Here is a 21,625-nt window from a genome sequence, read left to right as displayed (position 1 = left end):
AGACTGCAAAAGACTGAAAAACCAAAGTAACGCATTTGTCCCTATAAACATAACGGTTAGCAAGGTTTTAATTTTTCTTAACATTTATACAATTACCAAGAAGCGAGAGGAAGTCGAATGTCTTAGAATAGACTAGACGCACATCTACATATATAGATGTGTATGATTGTTTCCATTGTTACATATATGTGATTCTTACCGTGTGACCTGTACTTAGCCCAGTGGGGCAAAAATGTGCAATAAAGGTCTTCATTCATTCATTCATATAAAGCTCACACGTTACAACGTTAACGGGCCCGTTAAAGTTCTAAAGCTGCTAAACACATTTCGATGATTTATTTTGTAACGTTATCCTAAGGCCCAAAGTTATCTACTGAGTGGGATATGTATTGCTAAACTGCATGATCACAAGCGGTAACGTTAGGTAACCTCTCCGACAAGAGAGCGTTTTGCGTCGGCAAATCGAGTCATCGCTTCTAGACCAACGTGGGAAAACAGGCGGGTCTCGCTACGGCAGATCATTTTTCACTGGGATTGTTGTAGCTGACCATGGACTAGATGATTGAATCGTCCTGGTCCAGTTCAGCCCAGTATTGCAGTTCAATTGAAAAAATAATGAGCTCTAATGTTATGGTCCTGCTTATGTGGAATTTTTAGTGTCGTCCCTGCATTGCCCCAAATATGAAAGAGTCTCTCTCTCTCTCTCTCTCTCTCTCTCTCTCTCTCTCTCTCTCTCTCTCTCTCTCTCTCTCTCTCTCTCTCTCTCTCTCTCTCTCTCTCTTTCTCTCTCAGCCTCTGTCTTTACTGCCTATTTGAGCAAAAAAGCATCTCCGGAAAACTGTTTGTCGATGGGAAATTCGGCCATAAAAGATATATATTTCTCATTGAACCCAATGGTAGAGCCTAGTTGTTGTACGAGATCTTTTTTTCAACTTTGAAACGTTATCTGGCAAGTGTAAAATTTTGAGTTACTTCTGACCAATCAGAACTACGCATTGTGTTGGCTAAATATAGCACCTGATGCTGATTACGTCATTCTCCCATGGTGCCTTGCTGAAGATGGCTGGCGTTCAGGTTGTGTTCGGTACCGCGGCCCAGGATATGAACAAGTTTCCTTGCCATTTGCACGTCAACATGGGATTATAAAACAGTAAAAGTCCACGAGAAGCGAAAGTGGGCATAGGACGTGGTGGTCACCAAAGCAGATCATCGGGTAAGGCTATTAGAGTGAATACCAACTCACTTACACAGCTTGGTCGTGTGGGAAAAATCGTGTGTGGGGCAGTTGGCTTTAATTTTAGGCTTTATAGCAAGCCACATCTCTATATTTCGAGGCCTCCCATCATCAAAGTTTCGCTCCTGGGTTGTTTCGTGTCGTCTACAAACATGGCTCAACTACTTGGCAGAGCACGAAGGTTTTGATGTCACGGTTTCCTATGGCTAACAGGATAATTCCCCAGTGTTTACGTGTGTGTGTGAGTCAGATTTGTTTGGGTGTTCACCGGGTCCTGGGTGGGTCAGTGCTCGGGATCTGGGCACCTTGAAGCCCGAGAGAATGTTGTGGTTCCACGGTACTGCTTTTATAAATAGGACAAAATCCTAGGTCATCAGCAATGGTGTTTCACTGTTTGTGTCGTGATTTGTGAGTCAAATTATGCATGTAAACTGTTTTTTTTCTCTCCCAGGCTTTTCTTTCAGCACCCTACAAAGTGAGGATGCTAGTAGTAGGTACATCATACTACATGTAACATGTAAGTGCAACAGTGTAACTGTAACCATGAACTCAGCAATACTGGACTGATAAATGTAATGAAAAGTTGGTATTTTGGTGGTACATATGACCAGTTGTCAAAACCAACGGCAAAGACCTTTGACATGTCCAGGCCTGCAGGATTTAACACTTTTCCTCTTGTAGCGCCTGTTCTCTAGTCTTAGCAGGGGGTGTCGAATCTGCTATTGTACAAAGGAGATGCATAATGCATTCACAAGCAATAGGAGTCCCCAAGAAGGCAGAGGCTGATAATGACTATGATGTGGTCATTTGCATTCCCATTGTCCCAGCTTTGTTCTCAGAGTCCATGCAGAATCATTGGAAGGGCAACAGGACGGAGCAGACTGGATCCGTTGTTGCCATACAGACGGAAAGTTTACCATGGGCAGGCATGGACAATATCCAAATGCCAGTAACTTGAACAACTACTTTATGAGACCTGCTGGCTCATCCATGAAGCATGGACATTTTTGAGAACCCATTTGTTAACTTGTATTTTGTTAACTAAAGGGAAAATTGCTGACTAGGTAAGACAATATTGCAAATAGGCAGTCACTGAGTCAGTTGATTCCTGTTTTTCAAATCAACATATATCAAAATTGAAAGTCGGTGAGTCTGTTAAAATTTCATACCAGCCTGTACTATTTGTAGGTTGCTGCATTGTTGTTCTACTCCTTTTTTCTAGCTTCCTTTTTTGTCGTACTATGTTGGTTTGGGTCTCCTCCACTGGACAATAGCAGGACAAAAGAAAGTCCTGGAAATCATAACAACTTAATCTTGAGTCACTCCAGAGCTACATCATCATCATCAAGGGTCAGATAAGATGCCTGCAGGAACTGCTAATAGAATAGAGTTTACCTGTACTTATTTTTATGATATATTAGTATTGCTTTGTACTGAATATAGTCTAGTTCAAGCAGATGGAGATCTTTGTAAGGCATAATTTTGCCGCTAATTTTTTGGCTTCCATGCAATACACCCCTTATTTGATCATATGGAGAAGCTTATATAGATCTACTGCTTGTTGTAAGAGAGGTTTTGTGAGAGTTGAGTATTTTTATCTTCTTTCCACAAGAGAAATGGACTCCAAGCAGCCCATTTCCTCTCAGCGTTATTTTAACACATCAGGTGAACAGAAGCATTTCCTACCAACGGAAGCTTTTTAGTGCAGTTCTTATCAATCCCACCGCTACCAGCCATATCCTTGTTGTACATCCTTCACATGAGAGCACTCTTTGTCATTCCTGGTCCTCATCGTGCTGCAAGACTGGCACCCATTTTCACTGAGGCATGGCTGTCTGTGGTGGTCCTCACTAAACAGCAGTCTTTGTAGTCCTGCAGGAGTTACCATTGATGTGGCGAGCCTGCTGGGAAATTTATTGGATGAGAACCTTCTGTGGGACTGTGAGCTGGCCTGTTGGTACCATCAATATTGCTATGTTCACAAACCACCCAGGTGTTGGCCTTTTACAGTGCAGTGCCACAAAATAAGATGTCTTCCCCCAGGCTACCTTGCCTGCTAACCTGCTGATCCGTACCTGCTTGTAGGAAACAATCATGTTTGTGGTTCTCGGCCACTATTGGTTTTTCCTAACGACCACCCGGAGCTGTGTGGAACTTGTAAGGTTTCTCGCAACAGGATTACTCCCCTAAATCCCCCTCTTCCTCTGTTGGTGAAGTCCCCGATCTGTTTGCCGTTTGGCTGTTCGAAGTGCAAAGCCTGCCATTTTACTTGGAACATGCTAATTAAATCAAGTATGGAGGGCAAAAGGTGATTTCCACCTTTTTCTCTTGCTAGAGAAATATGTTCTGGTAGAAACAGATAGAATCTCTCATAATACATGTATCTGCATTTTAATTTTTATATTCTTCACATGCTTGATTAGAATATACTTTGTTGCATGCAAATATAGTTGTAATGACAAAGCATCTTTTCTATATACAGTGAAACCTGCCTTAGGGGTCACCTGAGTATAGGGGCCACCTGGCCATTGCGGTCACTTTTTGCCGGTCCCTTGGATTTTTCCCATTGACCTAAGCATTAAGAAATAGTCTATAGCGGTCACCTGTCGAATGCGGTCGCGGCCAGCCGATTTTCAGTCCGGCCGCTATGCCAACACTGCCGATAGCGGTCACCGGCGCGACTGGCCGGCCGCGTTACGCCGCGCTAAACCCACGCGGGGTTCACTTTTTTTTCAATTTCTGCACTACATCAGCAAAATGTAGGCTCAACTTGGACGATTTACGAAGAAAACATTGAATAAAGAAACATTTTACAAAATTATGTGATTTTATGCGAAGTTTTTCCACCAACGTGTTGTTGACGTTTTTCTCGTCTCAGACTCTTTGCACTCTACCCTTCTCTACATCGTCATTTCTGTGCAGACTGAAAGAATATATGGACAGATTTTACAAGTAGACCGTCCGTTCATGTATCTGATGTTATAGGCTCTTGAAATCCATGTACGCTGGTCTAATTTTCGTATTCCGCGGGCCAAAAATATCGGAATTGTATTTGCGTAAATTTTCCAAGATGGCGCCGCCTCAGAAGATAAACAAGGTCAATAGGGGTCAGTGGACGACTCCATTTTTGCCAAGGTAAAATGTGGTAACAAGAATTCTGATTTATAGCACAAAATACGGTGATTATGGTATAAAAACGATAAGAATCAATTAAATCAACGTTATTTATGTCAGAACTAGACGGAGTTGGATTTTTGTCGAAGAAATAAGCCTACGTAGAGACAGTTTTATTTCGACGTGACCACCTTGGCATAATGGCGCATGCAGACAAGTCAAGCCGAGCCTTCCTGAACAAGTGAAAGTTTTTGTGGCGTTTTGATGTTTAGAAATGATTATGAACTTGTGATCAGCAGTGATTGAACGTCTAATTTTTGCCGGCAACTAGCGGAATTTACACGATTTGTCTATTCGATTGGCAAAGTTGCCGAAGACGCGCGCTGTGACCCAAGCTACCGAAAGTCAGATCGAGGAACAAAGGAAAATGGCGGCGCTGACTTCGTGTTCAGACAATTCTAACTGTATAAAAGACAAGAGAACCAAGCAAATGTCTGTCAGTTTTGACTCAGAAATACGATGTCGAAGGCTTCGACTCCCGAGGGACACGCATTGACGTTGGTCATTCGGCGTCCCGAGAACGGCAAGTCCCCCCGTCAACTAGCGGCTGATTTCGGAGCAGGTGTCGGTCGGACTCAGATTAGTGTTAATGTCTAATAATAGTACACTGTCTTCTCTGTTAATAGCTAATGACATTTTGACTATACAGAAATAAGGGAGCAGTAGTAGTAATACAAATCTATTTGATTAAAGTGTTTGTTTTAAACTCATATTTAGTTTAAATGTATAACCTTAATAATATGTCAAATAAATACTCAGTATCTCAGTGGAAGCTGAATGCCTTGTCACTTACTGCTTGTGGTGAAATGTACCTTTTTGGCTATACTGCCTATAGGGGCCACCTGCCCATAGGGGCCAAATTTGGTCAGTCCCTTGAGTGACCCCTATAGACAGGTTTCACTGTACTCAGTATCTCAGTGGAAGCTGAATGCCTTGTCACTTACTGCTTGTGGTGAAATGTACCTTTTTGGCTATACTGCCTATAGGGGCCACCTGCCCATAGGGGCCAAATTTGGTCAGTCCCTTGAGTGACCCCTATAGACAGGTTTCACTGTATATAACGTCCTTGATATAACTATTACAGAGTTCAGAGATAAGTCCTTTCCCATGGGGCCGATAAGCTTTTCTCTTGCGGCTGTTTAGGTCACTCGGAAGAGAGGTTCCGTCCTATAAGGACAAAAGACATCCGAGTGGGGATGGTTTAGATACACCACACATATCCGCTCATGCCTGGTCCCATGCCAAAAGGGACAATTACACAGTGCTTGTGAAAGGAGAAACAATATGGTATCAGGTTTCAGGTGGTAGAGTTACTGCTGGTGAGGTTCCAAATGGTCATGTAAAATGTATTTTACATTTGTATGTTTCAATTTTGTGTTTGATACATGTATTTAGGTATTGATTTTAAGTTATTTGAATCAATGGAATTGTGTAAATTTTAAGTGAGATCTAATTAACTACTTAATTGCTAATTTTGTAGTCAAGCTTTTCTGTGTACTGGCTTTCCCATGGTGTTGAGTTTTTGCTTTCTATTGTTCAACATCCTGTGCACAAGGTCTTTTTTGCTTGTATTGCACTGAATTTCAGTCAAACACTTTTCAAGGAGAAGGAACAGAAGATGTCAGTGGTGACAGTTTTTGATGATAAAGACAGCTGAAACCGTGGGAACAATCATTTTGAAAGCTGTACCTAGTAGCAGGTGAAGTTCATTTTTGGGACTCTGTGAAATGGTCGTGATCATGCACATAACAAAGTCATGTTCAGAAATGCAAAGCTAGAATCAAATACTCTAAGTCCAGACTAAACTTCACCCATTGAACAAACTTGGAAGGTTTATTGTTTAGAATTAGAGGCTGAATAATGTCAAAATGGCACCTGTCATGGTAGTAAAGGCATTGAGATCAATCAGAAGACGTCATTGCTTATCCTTGCAGATTGTTTGTGTTCTTGAATAAATATTGCTTCGGACCTTTTGAATTACATGGTTTACATATGATTGTAGAGCTGTGACTGTAAAATGATCAAAGGTTTCTACCTTGTCTGGGCGGCTAAGGAAATATCACCACACAACTAGACTGTGTGATATTTTCTCTGGCATGCAGGTTGGGTTACCAAAGGGCGGACCTGTCTGGTCCCTGCCCAGTGGACTGTGGTGGTGAGGGGTGTTTGGTTAGTTGGGTGGTGGTAGCTTTTACTCCAGGCAGGCATTGTACTCCTCACATTGCAGGGTTTTGTTACAGCAGGACGGATTAAACATGATTAGAGGACAAACATGCGGGGTGCAAAATCAGCAAAATATCGTCGAAGTGAAACCATGGCTCAGGATTGCTCCTATGTAAATGTAGTAACTTTATAAAACATTTCGATGGCAACCTAAGCATCTCAACAGTCTTTCTTTTTGGAGCAGGTATTCCATTGTTTGTGAGAGCAGCCTTTTCAGTTGACATAGCTGTAGACAAGGACCTTTCCAAATGGGGTCATGTTATCAGTTTTCTGCCGTGTTTGAGGGAGGCAAGAACTCTTGAAACACTACACCTGCCCTCACTCTCCACAATTTTTTTTCAAGTTTTACAGATCACTAGGTGTAACAGCTTTTGCCTCAGTCAGTGTGAGTTTTTTTCACTATGTTTAGGGTGAGCTGATATATGTATTAAGACTCTACATCTATTTCAGAGGAATCTCTTTTTGTTGCAAAGAGGCCACATTTTATTGCAACCAAAAGCAGCAATAGACAAGATGATTTTTTTTTCATACCAGCTTCTTGTCATCACATGTCAGAGTACTACTACCCCCACTTTTTCTTGCCCTTTCCTGTCTCCTTTGATACATTCCGGTAGAAGCCAGACCTTACAGTGTGATGTTGACGTGCTGTAGGTGTGTACCCAGTGTGTTTGGTGTGCTGCCTTTGTGTGAGTGCTATGTGTGGGTTCGACCCATGATGGAATCTTGCCCTTTCCACAACCTAATATGGGCATAATGATCAATTTAGGAGGGTAGGTCAAAGGATGGCCTTTGTGATACCAATCACCTGGGCTTCCACCTGCGTATGAGAAACACGTCATCTGTTAATGCCAAACATTTACTTCATTTCCTTTCTCTAACAACATCATGCACTTGAATGACTTGACAAAATGACGACTGATAATATGGTACAACATGGCGTAACCAATCGTAAGGTTGGCATCCATTATTCTAATTCAAATGTCTCTTTCTCTGGACAGAGACTGGGAAGTGAATACTGTTGTATGAGAAGTATTTGTGTCACAAAGTGTTGATTCAGTCATTGTCATCTTTGGTCCTTTTCACCAAGCTAAAAGAACTACAGCGTACTTTAATTCTCTTACTGAGAAATTCCAACTTCCAATGCTGGGTACATGTATTTGGGACTCAGTGATGACTTAAAACAACACAAAGTGTAATGCTTAAGTGGATTTCTCTGTTGAGGATCAGGATGTGCTTGGCTTGGAAGATCATTACTTTATGGCTGTATACTATAGTGGTGGTGACACAATTACTTTTTAGGATGTTTGTTTTTGACATACCATGAGGGAGGTTTACATTACTCAAGTGTTTCAAGATCATGAATGATTGTTAAGCAGCATTTGATACAGAAACCAATGTTTTGTGACTCATAAGCTGTTGTTCAGTCTTTGTATCTGAGACTGTATGTTGTTACTTGAAGATATTTAATTTGAAACGAATGTTTGCAGTATAACTAGAACAGGAAAGATACCATCATATTGATTCAAGAAATGCTGACTTTGGCAATGGGTCATGCCAGACATGTAGATAATCGTAGCCAATGTAGACTTGGTGCAGGGTTGGATTTAATATTGATATTGCAGTATCAAGATATTTCAATATTCTATTTTATAGAGTTTGATGTGATATTAGATATGTGCAATTCTTGTACTAAATAGTGCTGTTGTCATTGAATGTTTACATTTCTGCAAGTACTTGATATCATTAGGGAGAAAAATGGAGATCTTTTGATATTCATCATAAGGTATCATGAAAGATGTAGGTAACCACTGAAAAGAAATTAATACTTTTATTTTGATACAAGCCTCTTGATACAAGATTTCCTTTTCTCGCCTATAATATGTGGTACTACAATGGTATTGTTTATTTGTCATTTAAAGACAAGGATAGAAATATTCTTTGCTACACTATCATTGAACTGGCTAGCCCAGTAGAACATGTTTTGTTTATGTGACAATTATCCCTTCCTGCTTTAACAAACATTAATTTGTGCTGTAGAATTCCCGCAGTCTGGCAGCCTGTAGGCGGAATGTTTGTTGTGGGAAATGAGATGATGCATGCTGTCCACTCACTGACTGGGCTGGTCTAAAACAAGCAGGACTGACCGCTTGATCTCAGGCCTGCAATAATATCCTGACCAGGGTGGCCCAAGTAGCTGTTTGTTCAAGTAAATAGTCTAGCTATTTTTGTGAGGAAATCTCACCTTTCAAGTGGTTCCAAGAAGGCCTCTCTGTTTGATGGTTTTTGAAGTGTTTTTGTACAGGTGAACTGGTTGCAAGGGACTGGGCACAAAACAATATGATCTCTCATATTATTGTCAAGAGTAACCATAAAAATGTGCATGTGCCAAAATAATGGTCTTTCAAAAGGAGAATTTCTCTGTCAAAAGCATGTGTGCCTAAGAATCCTGGTATGAATGGAATAATGGTTCTAATCTTCAAACTTGAAGGAACAAAGATCTTTATTGTTAGACCTGTAAAGCGGAGGGTAATAATCCTAGGTAATCTTCAAGTTGATGTATCATGTAGGCTCCAGCTTGCTTTAGTTTATTGTCTCTTTTGTTGCATTTTGTAAGTCAAGTGACCAGCTTTTTAAAAATTTATTTGATTACATACTACTGCAAGACCACACATAACACCTACATCTGCTTGAAAATTACTGATGGCAACAGTAAGAGTGCTGAAGGCTAGAATATGCCTTAGCCTTGTTGGCTCTTATCCCCATGGACCAAACCAAAACTGCTACTGTAGATCTGGAGGCTGGAGGGGAGGGGCAGTGATTTGATGCCTGGTAAACCCAGCAAACACACAGGCCAAACTGTGGCCCTTGGGGGAGGAGAACCTCTAATAGCTGTCAATTAAACATTCACAGTCCATTTTCTAGCCATCATTAGCTTTAGGCTTTAGCTGGTCTACATCAAAGGGTTAGCACAACTCACATCTTGTTGTTCAGCAGAGCATTGTTCTTTTTAAATGTTACCCTGAACCCTGTTCAGGTTCAGCTCTTCTCATGCTGTTTTCAATGGTGTTAGGATGACAGGCTGTGGCTAATTTAATTCCCATAAGAAAGGTAGCACTCATGTTCACTCTCTTCCATGTGTTCACATCCAGTCTCTGTTGGAGTAAATGTTCTTCAGACAGTGAGTCAAACTGGAAGCATTTCCTTCTATGCAGACAGAAGTATTAGCCTAGGGAGGCCCTAATGTGCAAACGTTGCAGTTGCATGTCCCAGCTGACCCACAGCAATCAACAGACCAGTAATGAAATTTGCAGACAAATCAAATGTATCCAATATCGCCATACTTATGGGGCAGACATCCTTAGCTCTTACAGCCACAACTTCAGAAGATTTTGTTGGAACATCACCAATATGTTAATCTTCAATCTTTCTTGTCAGAGTGAAAGTTATTCAAATTGAAATTTACATGATGTATTTTGCAGATCCAAAGAGGCAAATACAGCTGGTACCTATACTAGTACAGTAATGGGTCCTGTTTTTCAGTTACAACTCTAAAGGCATTGCAGGATTGAAAGATGTTGCCCAAGAACAGTGTATTATTGGTAAGTGTTGTTTTGTCTTCATAGCCATACATGCCAGTATTAATGCGTTCAATTGCTGGTATGTGTACAGTATTTTGTAATTGGCATGATCCAGAATAGGAATATGCTGTACTTTGCCTAAATCAACAGCCAAACCAACAGCTCTGTGTGCCATCCGTTCTTGTGTGTTTCCTTCACACGACAACACAACCTTGCCAATTGGTATCCTAGCTGTATGCGGAGCAAATATTTCCCCAAGATCTTCCCGTGCTGTTTCACTTAGGTGGGGTGCTAAACATTGTCGGGAGTGTCCCCAGGCAGTCTGCCAGTATTTGTTTGTAAAAACAGGCTGGGCTCTGAGAGATTCCAGCTCTATCAGTCTATGGTACCTAGACCTATCTGTTATGAGTGCATGCACTGGCTTCTTGCCTCCAGCATTTGTCTAATGCATGGCAGAGATGGGACACTGTGAGCTGTTGTCTGCCAGAGGTAGGGATTACAGACTGACAGAGGACTGTTCATTTGATCTATAGTGTATTGCTAAGAAGGATTTCTCAGGTATGTGAACTTTCCACCCCGATACACCTCTGCGGTATGGAGAAGGTATTGCAGTGTCAAACTCACTGCTCTATCGGTTAGTGGGACCTGATATTTAAATACCATCTACTGGGAAGACAGAACCAGGTTGGAACCAGCAGGGTACATTGCTTGTTATGTGGTGTAGACATGAATGTGAAGTTAATTTCTGGGTACTGTCTGCTCCCTGTGCCTAGCATGCCAACTACATTCCAGGGTTGATATCCCCAATGCAGGCCAGTTAGGACATTCTCCACATGGGCTTGCCTGGTTTTCCATACTCCTTCATTGCTGTTTAGACTTGGTATGCAAAATGCTTCAAGATGGCAACTATACCTTCAGCATAGTTCATCTTTAATGCAAGGCCACAAATTTATGCCTACAAGCTCTTAAATGCCAAATGTGCCTTTCTGTTTGATCTGATGTTAGCCTTCTTATGGCATCTGTTAGTGTCTACATAAGACAACTAGATAATCACAAGCAAGCTGGACTGTCTTGTAGATGCAGTCCACATGTTGCTTGTTTGTAAGGAGGGGCCATGTGTCTTATTTGTGACAGTAGGCTCCTTTAGATTCTTTGCACGACCCATTTTAGGAAGGAGTGCCTTTGGTCTTCTGGGGAACAATGTGTCTGCTACAGGCAACTTGAACTATGGGAGACGGAGAATCAGGTTTGCTAAGCCACAAGCTTGTAGCTGTCAGATTATTCATCAACTACCGTGCATATAAGTGGGGTGCAATGCTACATTCCCTTCTTCAGGTCTTTTTCATTGAGTGCATTTCATTCTGTCATTTTGCAACATGGCTACACTACAGTACATTGTAGTCAGAGTTCTGTGCAGGTCAGTATAACAGGGAGTCCAAGGGGCAGTTGTTCTTTTTATATAGTTTGGTGGTATTGTCGGGGTGTTGGTTGTGCGTGTGTGACTTCATCATGGTGGAATGTGTGAAGTATTGATCGTCCAAAGCAGCAGGAAGGAACAGGCCTATCCTTCCCTTCGACTATTTATAGTAATTGCCTAGCAGACAGACGTCCCGAGCTTTCAAAATGTCTAGCAAGGAAATAGAAAATGAGAAAAGAAAACCTTATGTCTTGACAGGAATTGGAGGTCCATGCAGTGCATTAGTCACCATTGGACTTGTACATTCACTGCAGGCAGTGCCCAGCTGTTTGACTTTAACCTTCTTAATTATAGGATTGTCGTCAGTATGTAGGCATTTACTTGCTGAAAATCATGACTGTACGGGGTGAACACACTGCGTGGGTTTTGATGTAGTAACCCTGCATTACTCGTTTGTTTGCTTTCATTGCTCAGAGTATTTTGCCAAATTTGTCAACATTCAGTGCTTTCATGGGTCACCAAACCCATGGTATTAGTTCCCAAGAATTTGACTTGCCAGCAATGCCTTTCGTCAGAATGGAAGGAATTATATGAGCTGGTTTTACTAAGGAGGTCAAAAAGTTCTTTTTTTTAATCTCCTTGGTTTTACCTTCAATGGCCTCTTTTTATTTATAGGACAGGATATAATTTAACATGGTTCTCTGTTTACCTGTAAGTGCACCAGTAGGTATTACTTAGCTACAGCTGTACCAGGGTAAAATTTAAAGTTAGATCTATGGATCATATGATCAACCTCAGATTACTGGGCTTTCCATTTCTAGCTTTGAATTAAAGGTTTGTCTGCCCAATGTAACAACTGTTGAGCTGTGGAGTGAATGGTACCCACCACTGACCTTGTGTCATCTCCCTTTATGACATAGATATGCAGGATTGTTGCTAAAACAGATGCAACATGGCAATCTTTCATCAATATACTTGTCATGTGTGTATGGAAGGCACAGTTATTTCTGCAGCTCCCTGTCTTTACTGGTTCAAACAGCAGTGGAAATCAATCTGATGGAGTGATACAAGCCCTGAGTGATACCTCTGCCCTAAATACTGGTGTTGCTTTACACATGATGCCTGTTACCTGCCAGGTTGCTGTTGTTCCACTGTGTGTTGCAGTCCCATTTGTCCCACCCCTTTTTGATGGGTAATACCACCTGCTGAGTTGTAGAGTACCTATTACCTGTATGTGTACTGAATAACCTGTACCAGTTATCTGTATGTGTACTGAATAACCTGTACCTGTTACCTGTATGTGTACTGAATAACCTATACCTGTTACCTGTATGTGTACTGAATAACCTGTACCTGTTACCTGTATGTGTACTGAATAACCTATACCTGTTACCTGTATGTGTACGGAATAACCTATACCTGTTACCTGTATACACCCACTATACATCTCATCTTACAAGGTTTATCTCCAGAAGTTTTTGTTATGTTGGTACAGTAATCCTATTTTTCATGGATGCAGTTGAAGTTGGAATTTAGTACCTACACCAGACAAATTTTGACTCCATAACTTATTTTCTAGTTCTGCTCCATTCAGTCTATCAAAAAGCAATTGTGCCATTCAATATTTTGTCAGGTATGCAGCTGGTAGGTGCAAGTCGCAGGATGTCCATAGACTTCAGAACTGCCATTACAGCTGCTTTTTTTGTATATGTCATGTCATGTCACTGCTTTGATTGTGCAAGTACCAGTAATTCATATCTTCTTCTGTATGGCCAGCATTGCTTACTCGTCTACGAGGCTAGATCTTATTACCTATATTGCATTCTGAAGGAAGTGTTGAATTCTTTTGTTGCGGTCCATTTTGATTTACATACCTTAGTAGTCCTCTAACTACATGATTGTGTATATGCCTTGTGGCATGCTATGGTGTTCTCCGGTTAGTACTGCCTCATAAAGTCATATTGTGGAAATGACTTGTTTTCAAAATAGTGGAAACATTTTTGTGAGAACGGTGTAGTTTCTGTAATCGTGCCTCAGCTTTGCTTCCTCAAAGTACTGTACATTTGTAGATATATTTGAAGTATTTTGGTTCAAAATGCCATGGGCTAGTTGTTGTTGTGATTTACAATAAGTGGTGCTACCAGCAGAACAATTACCCACCATGCCACCCCATCTGTAATTGATTTGTAAGTATGTCTCTGGGTTTGCTTGTCCCAAAACATGTCCTAGACCATGTTCTTAGAGACAGCAGTCTGAATTTTTTGCTGTCTCCATACTTGTCTCCTTATCACTCTAATAACTCAGGTGTATGTGATAAGTACATATGTAATAATTACAGTATGTACAGGTGAATACCTGGGTATCTGTAAGGCTCATGTTCTCAGAGGCCCCGCACAGGTATGTAAATTGTAATGTTTTTCAACGTACTTATGTTGGTAAACCACTATATCATTTGGGATTAGCTTCAGTTATCTTTGACTAATGTCAATGCTTAGATCTGCTGATGAAGCAAAAGTATTTGTGTGGTCTCCAGTCGGTATGCCTACTCATTATCGTGGCTTTATAAGGTATGTTTATCACTGATAATAGGCGGCATGATGAGACATGCCGTTATCTCACAGGCCACCTTTATGCCTCTGTCTCCAGGGCTCAAAGTGCCACCTGTACGGCTGATATTATACAGGCAAAACAGCATGTGCAGGTATGGGCAAATTCACAGAACACTTCTGATGGATGATATTTAGGGTTTTGGTATTCCAAATATAAGCTTTGCTGCAGTCCAGCTGATGGGTATGAAATCAAGACTATACATTACCAAATGCTTTCATCTGTGTGAGGCAGCGGCATGTTGTAAAGGGTATCGAACACTATAGTACATGAAGAATTTGTAAAGGAACCCCGTAAGTTCAAGTGCAAGTAAACACAAAGAATTGTTTCGGGGACTTGCTGCGTGTTTTACTCGCAAATATCGCCTTTCTTGCATCAACGGACCAGCGGAAGTCTTACCATGTAATACGCTTCCTGGCTTGCCACCTGCTGTGGTGTACATTTCGCTGTTTTGACACGAGAAATCAGGATTATGACAAGGTATGGCTGTTAGACAGTGTCACATGCAGGCTCTGGGCATTGTTGTTCATGGAGCCATTCCAACTAATCTGTGTGCAGGACTTATTTTGTTCCTTTTTTCACCTGCCTGAAGGTTGTTTCATGTTCAAGCATGGAGTATGTCTAGGTATACTATAAATCCTTGTTTGAGGCTGTTACCTGCAGTGCAGAATGTATTTGTCAGAAACTGCAACCATTGCTGCTGGCCTATCTAGATATAGCAGAAAGGATTTCTCTCTCCAAGTACAGGTGAGCTTTTCTACCTATTTGATACCATCACCAGCAAGTTGGGAGCAGGACTGACAGGTAACAGGAGGAGCTGCGGCCCCTTTGAGTAACCACAACACGGGGGTACAATGGCTTCCACCAGAATCAACAGCACAGCTTCTAATCCATCTGTCGGACCCACGCTCCAGGTTTCTAGCATTTCAACCGACATTGTCACGTTCAGTGAGCTTTTGTGTCCTTGCTTCCTCCGTGAGGAATTGGATTATGGCAGTTTGGGGTTGTGGTTAATTTGAGCCTGGTTCACACAAGGAAAATGTCTCGCTGTACGACAAAGACACATGCCAAAGTTGTCCCTCAGCTTTCAGTTTAAATGCACAGATCCGGGATTCCCTTTGCACCCCTGCTGCGCCTCATGTTGTAATAAAAATTGGCCCCTGATATTTCTATTGACTCATCTCTACATCCGCATGTAGCCATTGTCCCTCAATGTTGTGGGCGACAGTGTAAAAGAAACCCATGGTTTACTACATGTATGAATGAAAAGGTACGAGGCAGGTATCCTTTTGTAGTATAAACTACCCCTCCCTGATTTACCGGAAACAACCCTGTATAAAGATGGTTCCAATAGAAAGTGTCAGAATTGCCTCTGGGTAAGGAGATTGATGGGATGCAAGGTAGTGAAAACCTTTCTTTACCTGGCTAATGTCATCAAAGTAATAGCATAGGAGGATAACTATCCATTGAGTACCACAATACAGGTAACAACTCAGGCTATGTTCTAGGAACTCAAGTTTTGTCTGGCATAGCATAGGGGTAACATGACCTGCAGTGCAGAAAACATGTACCTGTACTTGGAGAGGAAGTGGCATCACTCCTTCACTGGGTGCCATGAACCTCAACCACTTGACCTGACTTCTTGCACAATCACTTCACTGTGGGATGGTCATTACCTGTAGGAAACACACCCTCAAAGTCGTTGGGCACTGCTAGTGTTCAAGTTAGACATGAAACTAAGGCCATGTGGGTCTTTAACTCTGGTAGCTAACAAACTAGACTCATGTTTGTGTATCGGGTCGACAGACAGGGAAAGAGTACCAGTTGTTTAGTCAGCAACTTCAAAGTATGCCCTATTTTTCAGTTCTGAAATTCCAACCAGATGGCAGTTTATTTTTCCTGCCACCTTTTGCCCTACAATTATGTTCTCCTGCCCTGGATGCCTTCAGCCTGTTGGTGTTGGGGCCTAATCTGGCTTTGGAGAATTGTTTACAAGTGGCGGACTGGCAGGTCCATTATTGGGAATGGCATTGTTACAGATTCCCAGGTGGAGATGTGCTATTCCGAGCAGTTCCACTATGCAACACAGACGTCCCAAAATATCCCGCTTATCCTTATCTCTGTTCAGCACCACCTTCAATTTGTACTTGAACCCTTCAGTGCACTTAATGGGAGAAAAGCTGTGTACTACAGAAACATGATGCTGGAACACTGCTACATTTAGTTTTCAGATTACTGGGAGATATACTTGTAGCCATTGTCTATTTCTGAAAGTTTTCAGACGAGTATGATTTATAAATCAAAGTTTTTTCCTCAATACATAGTTATACCAACAACTCTCTTGCCCTGCATCTGTCTGTATTGAGGTATGGGTTTTCTTCTGTCACCACTCAGGCAGGATGATTAATCTCTGTATTTCACTGGGTCAGTTTTGCCTGTCAGATAGTTTTTCAAAGACGCCACTTGGATCTAGCATCAGGTCGGCTGCTTTAAACTGAGGTTTCGTACATGTATCAATGGCGGACAATGTCTAAATCTGGCTGAGACAGGAAGATATAGGATTTCCTGCCACATAGATTACCACATGGGCATTTTGTACATGTCTGCAGAGGACGGATTTATGAACCTCACTTTTCAGATCGACCCATGTTCTCACGAAGCAAAGGCTATTGGAAACATGGATGCAATGTTTTTGGAAATTATGCTAGGAATTCCGAGCCACACACATGTGCATGGGTGCTAACGCCTTTGATCCAAATTCATGAGACCAGTTGTGCCGACAGTTTCCCCTCTGAAGGACAGTTGGCCATCAGATGAGGGCCATCGAAGGACATGGTGCTGTCGGGACTGATGGACTAATGACAGATCAAGGAGGTATAGCCACTAGTTTTGGTATGAAGGTTGGAATGTTTTGATGGAAGTCAGATCTTGTGGAAAGACAAATTCCTTATGATCCATGTCATTTTCATCTCTGTAAAAGTGTCCTTTACAGACTACAACCACTACTATTTTGACTTGGATATTTCCATCTTCGCTCAGGTCAGATAAGATAACCTAAGGGTAATACCAGGAATACATGTAGCTATCTAAGGATAAATTTGGATGCTGCTCACCAGCCACAAGATGTGGGATTATGTCTTCTAGAAATAGACGTTCGCAGACGCAGTTGCCGAGATAGTTTCTCATATGCGGTGGTAATGATGTTGATGATTTTCCCATGAGGCCAATTTCAAAGGCACTGCATATTATTTCACACATGACTATACTTTTGCACATTGACAGAAGTCTCAGGTCACAAGTTATTTATCATCATCATCTGATATTGAACCCCTATTAGAGGTACTTGAACATCATGGTATGATTACTATGAAGACCATTTAGAAAGGTGATGTATATCCTCATTGGAAAAACAGTTATACATGTATGTATTGTATATGCAGCTCATTTCCCAAAATCAAGGGAATCATCTTGAAAACATGACTAAAGCCATTTCACATGTTACCGAAAAGTTTTGTGTAATGTCACAGTTCAAAATCTGCCTGTAAAAATGTTGCACATTCTTCAGTAGGCTTGCTAAATTTATGATCCCTTATGCTCAATCTGTGTTTATGGGAGCTATGCTATGTCTGTATTACCTGCAATTGGGTGTTAAAATTCCTGTACTTTGTAACTATAATATAAAGAGCCACTTCTTCTGCAGGTACCTCAGAATATGGAAGATAACTGTCAATAGTGTTTCCATGGTTACATTTGTCCTTGAGAGCACTTAGCCCTCATTACGTTCCTGCTACAAACAGTTCCTTTGACGTAGGCGGGTAATGTTAGTTACTTGGGAGGGTGCCACAACTGCCTCCTGATCAACCCTCACTCCCTTCAGCCTTGTAAAAGGTCAACTAGAATACATATCAGCTGTTGGTTGCTAGAGAAAATATAGACTCACGCCTCAGTACGTGCTTGTTGTGTCTTTATCCGTTTTAAAGGACACAGCCAGGGATAAGTAGTTCCCCATGTTTATTTCTGTGATGTTCTGGCTGTGATCTGGTCTTGACTTTGGTCAGTACAAATTGATGTTTTGACTCAGAATCATTTATCTTTACCATGATGTACTTATGTATCACAAATTAACAGCATTATTTATTTTTTTGTTAATTGGATAACTCAAATGGGTTTTCAAGGAGTCTTGTTGTCCTCGTTGAATCCATCTAGCAGCTTCCTTCTAAATTGCAGATTAGCTGAATGTAATTATTGTTGATGCATGTACTTGGAGGACAAGATACGTGAGAGAGAGACACAGCCTTCCTTAACTTTTTGACTACACTGTGTGTCAAAATATGTAAAAGGATGTCAAAGTTACATCCCATATAAACATCTTTCAGACATCTTGAATAATTTTAAAAACTTATCCTTGGAGATTCTTGTCCATCCTCTCTTCCACGAAGTTGTAGTTCCCCTGTTGAAGGCAGCAGTTGAGTTGAGTTGCCCCACTTTGTTCAGGTCAGTGCACCTCAGACTGGAGGAGAGCTCAGGTGACAACCGCTCCATTCATCACACAAGTTCATGCAGATTCCCATGACCAGGGTTTATCAGTCAAGGCTAGCTTCAGTCTGCTTCAAAAGCTCCTTTCCATGCCCTTGATCATCCTATGCAAAGGTTCCTTTGTTCAAGTTTAAGAAAAGAGCTGCTCACTTCAAAGGGAAGACTTGTGAGGTCTCCCAGTCAAGTCATGGTGGTAAGTATCTTAGAAGTCATGTTTTGGGGTAAGTTGTAATTATGGTACTGTCCGACTGGCCATGAACAGTTGGTAAGAAAAACAAATTCCTGGTTAGGGTAGGTATGGGAGGTATGGTGCCAAAAGAACCTATCTTGCTGGACAGTTTGTTATGTAGTGTTGAGATAACCTTTGTAAGTAACAGGTTGGAAATGATGGCCAACAGCAGAGTTGTTTGTGAGTCTGTTCTTCTTCAAACTTTTTCAACAACATCATCCCATGCAATAGCACTACATGCTGGAAGATGTAGAGAGGGAAAGGTGAAGGGCCGCTATTTGCCTGGATGGATCTGTGCTACAGTATAAGATGCCAAAACCGGTTAGAAGTGGATTAGGTGCCTGCCCCTGCTATATCCGTCCAGTGACTTGCATATCTATCTCGAGTGTCGAGGGTTGGCCCCAGCTTGGACATCTTGAAAGGGATTTCATTTGTCATATTGGATGGTGACATAAAGGTAGCGAGTCGTTGTATGAGAGAGCTTCTGGCATAAGTCTCAAGCGTCAATCCTCTGCATATAAAAGAACCCAACACACATATTGTAAAGAGGGGGCCTGGTGTGCTAAAATAGGCAAGCTGTAGCAAAACCACATTCTAGTACTAGTACTAGATAATATTAATAACAAGCATCTTCAGTGCGTTAATTAGTTGAAATGATGACCTTTTTCACATCTTCCCATGGTCATTGATGGAAACAGAAGTAGTTGTCTCTTCCTGTGATCCCACCAAATCTCCAGGGATCACTTCAGTAGAAAGTTTGTGGTTTTAATCTAATGTTGCCAATCAATTTTCAAGGTACAATTCCACTGGGTGCTTCCTTACCTAATTGTCAATCAATTCCTCAGACCCACCCATATATTTGTGGTCAGACATGTCAGTTCATTTTTGTATCAAGCAGGGATTTGAGTATTAAAGGAATCAAGATAGAATTGAAAAATTGAAGTCCTACCATCAGTGCCTGTAGAGTTTTTCTACAACACTACTATATAAGTATATTCTATTGAGCTTCAACAAAATGTACCTGTTGATTGAATATTATGTGTACTTGTGACTTGCATATTTTTCCGATTGTCAGCTCTTCCCTTTTGGCATCTTAACAACTATCTTATCTGTTGACCTTAACATGTACACGTTTGGCCTTGCAGCTTAGAGGTCCCTTTAAGGCAATGTGTGCTTAGAGCCGTAAATAATACCATGTATGTAATACCAGTAACAGGCAGCCTTGTTTTGCATGTCTTCTCACTTTCCCACCAGTTACTGCTCCTACTGGCTGTCCTGTTAAGGTATCCTATTGGTGTTAATCTTGGATTGGATGTGGGAGAAAGATGAAGGCTACTGCATAATCAATCAGGGAAGGCATTCTTTTATGTGAGATAACAAGTCAACAAAACAGCTATATTAAATAGCTACTTGTAAAACACAGAAAATTTCACGATGTTCCTAAGTCTAAGCATTGTGGGTTTTTTAGTGTGAATGGGGTCTTGTTGTTCTATTTTTAGGATCTTGCAGGCTTACATTATACAGGTACATGTATGTAGATAACAAGTAGTTCTGTCTGAAACGTGTTTACAAATTTTGTCTACTCAACTGCTATACTATTAAACTTATAGGTCATTTTGAAACTTTGGAATTTTAAAGAATGCTCTTGTGTTAACAGTTTACCAAGACACTGAGGTGAAACCTGGAAGCATTTCAGAAGTAATCGTAATCGTGTCTTCCAGCATACATCAGATGGTCTAGATCACCCATCGGGTGGTATGGCGAGCAGGGCTAAATCCTGAGCCTGTTTGTGTTTTCCTGCATGCTTACTTTGAAGAGACATAAATTCAGGGCAACTGTGTTATTCCCATGTTTTCCAAATTGGTTCCATTAAGGAAAGGTAGTTTCCAGCTGTTGTTTTCAATTTGATTATAATCAGATGCATGAAAAATTGATTATGTTTTCAGTTAAATGCATTTACAATTACATTGTACAAGGTTTCTGATAATGTACCTTACTAGAATATTGTAGAAACAAACATTAAAATTTGGGTTTCCTGGGCTTGGTGAAGGTTCAGATTTTTAATCCATAATGATTCGTAATGGTAATACACGTAGCATGGTTCACTGAATGAAACAACCAAATCTGTCCATTGTTTTGTATACAATTACATTGTGTATCTACTGTATTAATTTCAAATTTTACTTTTTGCCATGTCATTTTGAAGCTGTGTATAAATATATCCATCAAGTTTTCAAATGATGAAAATTATCATTTTATTGATGAATTTTACCAACGATTAAGTGGAATCATGATTTTCAGCAGCATTGCAATGATTTACATTTTAGTAGCACAAAAACAGCATGTTTTACATCTGTAATTACTTGTAACATATGATCCTTTGGAGATGCATGTAAATATTGTTACCTGAAAAATATACTGTTGTTGCTTGTTACTCATGTCCTTCGACTTTCCCCTCTTGCTTTCTTAGTAAGTCCTGTCAATCAGGCCAGTGAAGTTAATTTGGATATAACTAAAGCAAACTCTGTATGGCCTTGGAGTGAATCTTGACGGGAAGCTAATAAACTGTTTCCTTTGTGCTTATCTTCAAATATATTGTGTAATGCACCTTTCTGTCATTCACACTG

At 40.9% G+C, this 21,625-nt stretch overlaps 1 protein-coding gene across 8 annotated transcripts in view; it reads left to right on the top strand.

The window, feature by feature from the left end:
* The first annotated feature begins 1,019 nt into the window (after window positions 1-1,019).
* The window catches only part of LOC118411977 (pleckstrin homology domain-containing family G member 1-like), a 41,580-nt gene continuing 20,974 nt past the window's right edge, over window positions 1,020-21,625 (top strand). For 6 of the 8 annotated variants that reach the window (XM_035814572.1, XM_035814543.1, XM_035814535.1 and 3 more), the window contains exon 1: window positions 17,032-17,107. In XM_035814572.1, the coding sequence (XP_035670465.1) occupies window positions 17,047-17,107 (61 nt within the window). In that variant the 5' untranslated portion in view covers window positions 17,032-17,046. Of the gene's footprint in view, window positions 1,214-10,620; window positions 10,699-17,031; window positions 17,108-21,625 lie in introns of those variants that run through there. The other 2 variants (XM_035814581.1, XM_035814552.1) reach the window with 2 other exon arrangements.

The sequence above is a fragment of the Branchiostoma floridae genome, chromosome 1 (genome assembly GCF_000003815.2).
Source record: "Branchiostoma floridae strain S238N-H82 chromosome 1, Bfl_VNyyK, whole genome shotgun sequence".
NCBI classification, from domain to species: Eukaryota; Metazoa; Chordata; class Leptocardii; order Amphioxiformes; family Branchiostomatidae; genus Branchiostoma; species Branchiostoma floridae.
Note: the sequence above shows the minus strand (reverse complement) of the source record. Positions and strands in the feature narration are given on the sequence as shown.